General features: G+C 48.2%; 3 protein-coding genes across 3 annotated transcripts; 2 read left to right on the top strand and 1 right to left on the bottom strand.

The window, feature by feature from the left end:
- Positions 1 to 1237: 1237 nt before the first annotated feature.
- Positions 1238 to 3586, top strand: GL218_03114 (uncharacterized protein; the record flags this gene model as incomplete). The annotated part of the gene is made up of 3 exons (XM_033579660.1): positions 1238 to 2388; positions 2446 to 2531; positions 2691 to 3586. The coding sequence occupies 3 exons, from the start codon at positions 1238 to 1240 to the stop codon at positions 3584 to 3586; spliced, it is 2133 nt and encodes a 710-aa protein (XP_033436938.1).
- Positions 3587 to 4805: 1219 nt separating this feature from the next.
- GL218_03113 (uncharacterized protein) lies at positions 4806 to 5929 on the bottom strand (the record flags this gene model as incomplete). The annotated part of the gene is made up of 2 exons (XM_033579659.1): positions 4806 to 5057; positions 5099 to 5929. 2 exons carry the CDS (start codon positions 5927 to 5929, stop codon positions 4806 to 4808), a joined length of 1083 nt encoding a protein of 360 aa, XP_033436930.1.
- A 347-nt stretch (positions 5930 to 6276) lies between these two features.
- On the top strand, positions 6277 to 7440 carry GL218_03112 (Homoserine dehydrogenase; the record flags this gene model as incomplete). Its single annotated transcript, XM_033579658.1, has 2 exons — positions 6277 to 6313; positions 6458 to 7440. The coding sequence occupies 2 exons, from the start codon at positions 6277 to 6279 to the stop codon at positions 7438 to 7440; spliced, it is 1020 nt and encodes a 339-aa protein (XP_033436931.1).
- Positions 7441 to 8510: the final 1070 nt, after the last annotated feature.

The raw sequence follows: 8510 nt of genomic DNA, 5'->3' as shown, positions 1-8510 counted from the left end.
CCACTTTTTAATTACTTTAGACATGAGATCCTTCTGATGCCATCTGACAGCAACATGATGAATTCCGACAGATGAAATGTCTAGATCCGAGGAGCGTAAAACCTCTCAGGTACGCTATTGATACGCTATGATCTGTCAATGAAATCTCATGGCTCACGGCTTGTGGCCCTAACTCTCGAGAGATGATATCGACGGGGTCATTGCTGGGACTATTGATAATGACACGGCTCTCGAACTCTCTCCGCGGCCCTTTGTCCTCCCTTCGCACATTTAACAATAACCTAAAGTATCATTGCCAAGAGATCGAATGGTGCCCCGATGAGGGTGAGAAGGGAAGCGCACATGGGGCGAGACCAACCGATGGACCTTGGTAACCAACCCAATCATTTTCAGCAACGCTCAGCAAATTCCAAACTCCTAACCTACTTAACAAACAAACTTACATATAGACAAAAACTAGTTGATATAGGTAGGCATGCTGGTTGTGAGAAAGGTGAAGATCAGTCGTGGGTGTCATATGTGAGTAGTAAGAATACTAGGTATCTATGGACGGCATCGAAGTAACCCTATCCTTCCTTCTATCGGTCCATAGTCCTACTATCTTATCCAGATCACCCTACCTGAGGGTAGACATGGTATGGTATGGGTATGGCATGTAAGGAAGGCATGTAAGGCATGTAAGGCATGTAAAGAAAAAACTTGGAAGTGCATTGGAAGTATTATACGATATATTCATATGCACGGTACGTACATGTACATACATGTATATTAGGTAGGTACGAACCAATCAGAGTTTAGGTTGGCAATAATTCCCTGGAGGGTACGGCACTGTATTTGCTTAGGCTTGCCCCCCCTCTTGAAAGTCCGAAACCCGCTAGTCCCAGCACTTGGCCCCTGATTCGTGCTGGGGCTACTGGGATTCCTTGTGCCGAACCTGTAAAATACACTAGCCACTCCCACTAGAATACGGCTGTTTTCTACTTACTGGGCTGGGGGTTTTATTCATTTGTCTACAACGGACAACTTGCAATTGGCATTCTCGATCGACCGGACTCGACAAGAATTAGACAAGAACGAAAAAAAAACATCACCAAATAGCCCGAAACGCTTTTTTCGTCAGTCTGCCCGATGATCTTCTGGGCCCAGGATCGTCGTTCGCCGTGCTTCTGATGCTGCACTGGCATCTCTGCCCATTCTTCGCGCGTAAAACAGCAATCCCCTGGAATTACCGCCGGCAATGGGGGCCTTTGAGGACAACAAATCCTCCGAATTAAACCGCGTTTCGTCGCTTCGAACCTCGGTGAGGATTTCTACCTCACAAAGGGACGATGAGGACTATGACTTGCAGGCTATGATAGTTGCCGATGGGTTTCGCCCGGTAGATGCGACAAACATTCAAACTCCGAGACCTGCGACGGCGCTGCAAGATGTGCCTATGACACAAATACCGCCGCCACGTCCATCGAGTATTACAAAGCCGCATCGGAGGAGTGAATCTCTGGCTTTGCAACATGATGGGTCATCTTCTGAGTCGGATAGTAGGTCTTTAAGTAGAGGTTCTCTAAGTAGAGTTTCGAGCGGTTCCACTGCGTCGCCGTTTGTTGATCCTGAAGACCCGTACGATGGCCCGTCTGGTCCTTCTCATCCGTACCAGATGTATCCGCAAGATGTTCGAGTAGCACGAACGGCTAGTCTAGCGACAACGTCGACGGTACCAGTCTCTGAGCGGTCGTACAATGGGCCTCGCGGGCCGGCGCATCCGTACGGCATGTATCCGCAGAACACCGTATCCGAAACAGGTGGAATGTCTAGCGGGCCGGTACAGGCGGAAATTAATGTCGGATTCCCTGGAGCGACGGACAACTATCAAAGAAGAATTGGTCCGGACGGAGAGGATGTAGCTGATTTGATTGGTCCTGATGGCCATACGGAACAGTTACCTCCTTACACGAGATATCCGGAAGAAGCGTATACTAGAAAGGCGTTGGGTGTGGAAACGCCTCAGCCAGCGCCAGCGCCTGTGCAGCCGATGTTGGCCATTCCGGGTGCTGGAGGTATCGGGATGGCTACTCGAAATCCTGAATTCTCGTCTACTGAGGATTTAGGCGGATTATCCTCTCCACAATCTAGACAATCTATTAGGAGTTTTACATCTGAGAACAGCCAGAATGAATTAAATGCTGCTGTTACGACTAATAAAGAAGCTGAAGACGAGAAAGCGTTGCCAAAGGACTGGCAAGTAACCGCGAAAAGGAGGGTTTGGGGGATTGTTCCATGTTGGGCCATCGTCCTGGCTGCCATCGTCCTCGTTTTGATGGGAGTAATACTCGGTGCTGTCATTGGGACTCTCCTTCGCCCCGATTCGAAGAACAAATCGCATAAGGATGGGTAAGAATTTCCTACTGTTTCGTGCTCTTCATATTTTGAATGCTAAACGATGACTAGGCCGCCTTTACCAATGATAAATCCGGGCAACTGGGACACACAACCTCTTAGTACCCTACCGTCAGGTTTACCACCCTTACAAGAAGGTCATTTTTCCTTACCTCTCCGGAACAATCGAATGTCTAATACCTGCTTCAGTGACTCGACGTTAGCTCAAGCATGGAACTGCGATCTCTTTTTCTTCCAACTTGGCATGGACATCACGAGATTACCTGGTCAACCAGAAACATCTGACTATTTACTAGGGTTCTCTTATAATGAGAGCGCGACTTTGAAAAACAACGTGTACCTTTGGGGGATGCAGCCGCCCGAATTAACTAACGTGCGACTAAAGCTTGTCAATGATGTGCACGAAGGCCCTCGAGGTCCGGCGTGGAATTTCGAGGTTGCCTACAATAAAACTGTCATCGTTCCTGATCAGGCATTATCGGCTAGCCCCTCCTCTTCCCCCTCTGCTGCTCACCGTCGTCGGACGTTGTATGGCGGCGGTTTCAAGCGTAAAGGTGCCCAAATCGGAGACCGCATGTGGATTTGCCATTGGGACAACACCATCCTGGAGGCTTTTATCTACGCAAATCAAAATAATAGTATTAAACCGATGCCAGGTCCTCCACCGCCTGCATCGACCGAGGATATCCCCACTGGACTAACTACGGTACCCGGAGCGGCTGTCACTGGACCCCCTGAAGGATTTAACAACGGCGGCGGTTTAACGCCTTCAGATGTTCCTTATGGGTCACCCCAAGATCACCATGGGACTACCGCGGCCTCTGATGGCCTTCCGAACCCAACTGATACTTCCTCGACTGCTACATCCAGTAGTATATCCGACCAGGACATTCCCATGCCTCAAATTTATCCGCCATACCCACGGGTCATCAAGGTCGAGGAGCATCGTAACGCTGACTCGTCGGCGGCTAAGCCCTGGTGCCGCCAGTTTCAGATTAATGAGAACAACGAGGCAGAAGCAATAAAAGTAGATGGAAAGACAGTCGATATCATCATTAATGAGGACGAAGGAGTGTTTGGACCAGGACCCCCGAAGGATGGAGTCGTAGAGCGCCATATAGGAGGTCGCGGGGGTGGTATTGGGATGGGAAGCGATATGAGTGATTGCGGTTGTATGTGGTGGCTCTCTTGAACGGCCGGGATTGTATGCGGTGTCATCATTTTCATTTCTCACTCTTCGGACGGTTCAAAGCGAAGAGAACGAAAATCTATTGTATATAGCATGATTATCTGGGAAGAGGGCGCATATACATTTCGGCGTTCAGGGGAACTTCGCTTACGCGGCAAACGGTACTTGTATTATTGGCTTCCAGGGGAAAACTAGCGGGCGACTTCGATTCCCGCTTCTCCGTCGACCCCATACTTATTATTTACGGGCGCGCTTTTCGGGCTACGGCGTTGTTGGGATACACGACGGTGGGAGAGAGATACGTTTCCTTGGTTGCGGCTGTTGATAGGAGGAGCGGTATTTCCTCACACATCACATAAATATTTACCATATATATATTATGCTATATAGTTATAGTCATATAGGATGTCTATCGGGATACCTGGTATGTATATTACTTGGGTACTTCAAACCTCGTGGATTATGTTTGTTTAATTAGGCTAGGTTGACGGGGTTGGGTGTTGATAATGTGTATGCACGATATAACTTTTTAATTTATATATTATTATAGAGGGATTAGGGAATAAGGATAATATGTCAATATTCTTTACTATATTTACTACTATGGTGAATTTAGGATTTGGGTAAGATCATGTTATATTTACAAGGCGATATGAAAGGGGACAAACAATAAAGCTTTAGCCGGACGGAATAGCTTAAGTGTGAGAAATAGTATTAGAGAGCAAATCGAAAAGAAGGTTCTGATTTCGTCCAAGGCTGCTAAGGATATGAGAATACATGTATAGATAGACAACATTGATAATTATACCCTTTATTAGAGTGGTATAACCCCTCTTCAGCCTAGACTAGATTACGATAGGACTTATAAACATGAAGTTATCAACTTTGTATTTAAATACCATCAGACGGAGCATAGAAAGATATGGTATTATAATTATATTCCTTCCAATTAATTATTATAAGAAGTTTAACTATTAGTCTTCCTATACTTCCGCGCCTGTTAATGACGCTATCTTAGGGACCTAACCTAGGTAGGTATGACAAAAAGGGGGTATCATGTATTCAAATTCATATCGTCTTAAACTAATCCTCATTCTTCCACAAGATATGCCTTGCTCGTGGCTATTGCGGTGGCCATCTATATCCATGAGAGAAAAAAAGTGCATTTTCGTTATCGTGCGTAGAACGAAGCAATTCTTCGCGTCGACGTCGATGTTAGGTATCACGAACCAGTACTCTTCCGCATCCCCTCCTCAGACTCCTTCTCCTCCTTCCCCTTCCCACCAGCCCCAGATGTCCCCATCTCGCCTGCCAGGCCATCCAAAAAGCTCTCCGCCATCTTCTCCGCGCGCCTCACGCCGATCTTATTCCTACGCTCCTCGATCTCCCTCCGCCGCCTCTCCTTCTGCTCCTCCCTCTCCCTCCGCACCCGCTCCGTGTTATCCCGCTCTCTCTCCAGCGCCTCCATCTCCCCCTGCGCGAGTCCTTGTCGTGGCTGAACTGGTAGAAGCCAACCCCCTTGGTCCGGATCTCCGCGCGCCCGTCGAAATGCGTGTCGGGGGGCGGCGTGGGCGACTTGTCCCGCTTCGCGGCGAGGTTCTCCATCTTGTCTAGCGTGTCGTCTTCCGGGTTGAACGCCCCGGATTGGATCACGTCTCCGAAGATCAGGCGCTCGGGCGCCTTGGTGGGCTTCGCCGCCATGCTTTCTAGCTCTGCCGCGCCGAGCGCGCTGCGGTGTTGCCGTCGCTCGTACCGGGTTGCTTCGGCGCGGGTGGCGCGGCGGGTTCGTCCGAATTCGTCTTTGAACTCGACCATTTCCTGGTCGGCGTCGTCTGCGTCCGAGTCGTCTGTTCCGGAGCTCGAGTACGTGTTGTTGTTATCGGCGTCTTCGGGATGCCGCTCCGCCCACTTGCGATCGAAGTCGACGAGGGGCGCGGCCTCGCCTTCCTTCGCGATGTAGTCCCCGCGCTTCATGGCGGCATACAGCCGCGCTTTCTCTTCCATCTTGCGGCGCGCACGCGCGAGGTCTTGTTTCTCGTCTTCGGTGCCGCGGACCTCTTTGAGCTGGATTCTTGCGCCATCTTTACCGTCGTTTTCTGCTGTGGAGGTGGAGGTGGATGTACCCGCTTTCCGTTTTGCTTTGACGGAGAATATGTCGTCTTTGTTTTTGGAAGGGCGGGCGCGGCCGAAGGCTACTGCGGAAGATGACGCTGATGATGGGTCGGAGGCGGACGTTGAGAGGAGGGAGGTTAGTTGAGAAGCAAAGTCCAGAGAACCCGAAAGTGGGACCCCCTTCTTTTGCCGCTTGGTGGGGCGTTGCCCATAAAGATTTGGATCTTGTGGCATTTTGAACGGGGATTGCGTGCAAAAGTAAATAGTGCCGTTGACCGTAGGTCGGGTTGTGGTGTTCGGGATATGAAAGAGTTGTTGTAATAACTAACCTAAACCTAATGTAATAGCTAATGCCGTTTGATGAGATGAGATAGCGCTAGTTTATAGGCAAGGGGACCTCTGAATGGTAGTTTCCGACAAGGCTTTTGTTCAATTACTCCACTTAAGTCCTCTAAATTTTTAGGCCTTGAAATGCCCCGCGAAAGCCGTAATCGGCCTTGTATCTATATAAAATTACCCCACGTCCTTAAACATTGAAAGCTTGCAAAAATACAACTATTGACTACTTACTTACTTACAATATGGCGGCAACTAATAAGGTCTTTGTTGCTATTATCGGTATGTTATGAACTAAGAAACATATTTGAATAATTAGTGATTCAATTGACTAATCTATTTATTATTTAAAGGTGCTGGAGGGGTTGGCAAATGCTTCCTTTCCCAATTCGAGGCTTTGTCCAAAACGACCGACCCCTAAGTTAGATCTCTGCTATATCTCGACTAGCAAGAAGGCTCTCTTCAATGACGACTACTCTATAGCCACCGAGAACGTCTTCCAAGAACTCGCCGCCTCGACTAAATCGCCCTTGAATTTGCCCCAGGTAGCCGATTACTTGGCTGCGGCACCATCAAAGGTCATTCTTGTGGACAACACTAGTTCCCAAGACGTCGCGGATACCTATCCCCTCTTTTTAAGCCGTGGTATCAGTATCGTCACACCGAACAAGAAGGCCTTTTCGGGTTCGTATAAGCTATGGCAGGATATATTCACGGCTGCTGCTACGTCTGGAGCCAAGGTTTACCATGAATCATCTGTCGGAGCTGGTCTCCCTGTTATCTCGACACTCAAGGACCTTGTAGAGACTGGCGACGAGGTGACTAAGATTGAAGGTGTATTCAGTGGTACAATGTCCTTCCTCTTCAACTCTTTTGCTCCGGTCGAGGGTTCTGGTGGCCAATGGTCTGCTGAAGTCAAGCGAGCGAAGGAATTGGGTTACACAGAACCAGACCCTCGGGACGATCTAAACGGACTTGATGTGGCGAGGAAGCTGACAATACTTGCCCGATTGGCGGGCCTCCCTGTCGAATCCCCCACTTCATTCCCCGTACAGAGCCTGATCCCGAAGGAGCTGGAGTCTGTCGCTAGTGGAGACGAGTTCTTGCAGCGGTTGCACGAGTTCGACTCTCAAATGGAGGAAACCAAATCCGCAGCGGAAAAGCAAGGCAAAGTAGTAAGATTTGTGGGCAGTATCGACGTGGGTGCCAATGCCGTCAAAGTCGGCCTCGAGACGTTCGATAAATCGCACCCGATCGCGGCCCTCAAAGGAAGTGACAACATCATTAGTTTCTATACCAAACGGTACGGCGCAAATCCTCTAATCATACAAGGCGCTGGTGCCGGAGGAGAGGTGACGGCAATGGGGGTCACCAGCGATCTGATCAAAGTCCTGTCCCAAATTTCGTAGTTAAGGAAGAGATACAAAATATTATATATGTTCTATTATATACGGTTATCGCAATTATGTTGATGTAGCGGACTAGGTATTTTCGGGTTAGTCGCTCGCATGATCCGAGTAAACGGTACGCCTCTGACTCGTAGTCGAGTTAGCAGCCAGAGCTGTTGCGGAGCCAATGCCATTTACGGGTGACATTGGGTTAACGCTATGTCCGGTAGCCTTGCGCGAAATGCGATTTGTTCGTGAGGCGTTCTGAGGCTGAGGTTGGTTTAATCGATAGATCCAAAGACAGAAGTCGAAAACGACTAGACCTAGAATAGGGACAGCGAAAGATAAGCTGGCTAGTTTCTGAGCAGAACTGTTAGTAAAAATGTAGTAGAGCGAGGGGCCAGTAGAACTAAGACGCACAAAAAAGAAGGCTATCCAGCTAATGACCATCCAGACTTGGTCAGGCAGCAAACCAGTCTGGAGCGTATGTGCGAACCGAGTCATGACTAGGTCTATTGGTAGTTTGTTCATGTTGAAATGTTGAAACGTTGACGAGTCAAGAATTAAAATGAGGATGCAGTGAAAGTTATGGAATTCCGGATGCGGCCGCGTTCGCGTCTTATCAAGTCGAATAGAATATTACACCAAGGCGCAGATGGTTCGACTATGATGTTATGGGATTTATGTGTAACCGGACGAGTAATGATGACTTAATTATATAGACAAGATTGAGTAAGAGTAAGAATAAGAGTAACACGAGGTAAAAGATGCAAACAATGGTGCATATAATGTAGATTATGAAGTTTTGATTTAGAGAAAGGGAAAGTAAAATAAAATAAAAATATGATCAAGTAAGTAAGCCGAAAGAAGCGAGATTGAAGATGACGTTCCACCTAATAATACTACTAATACCTACTTAGTACTGAATAATATCGAATCAGCCTATCACCCTGTAATTCTCAAGCCCTGTAAAGGAAGGAGAGGTCCCTGGCGATCGGATCCTACACTACGAAGAACCTTAAATTTTATAGATATCGTGATAACCACCCGAGGTTCGTCTCTTCGTCTCTCCCACTAATCCTTACTGTAAC

Source organism: Daldinia childiae (genome assembly GCF_008694065.1).
Source record: "Daldinia childiae strain JS-1345 chromosome Unknown Scaffold3, whole genome shotgun sequence".
Taxonomy (NCBI): Eukaryota; Fungi; Ascomycota; class Sordariomycetes; order Xylariales; family Hypoxylaceae; genus Daldinia; species Daldinia childiae.
Note: the sequence above shows the minus strand (reverse complement) of the source record. Positions and strands in the feature narration are given on the sequence as shown.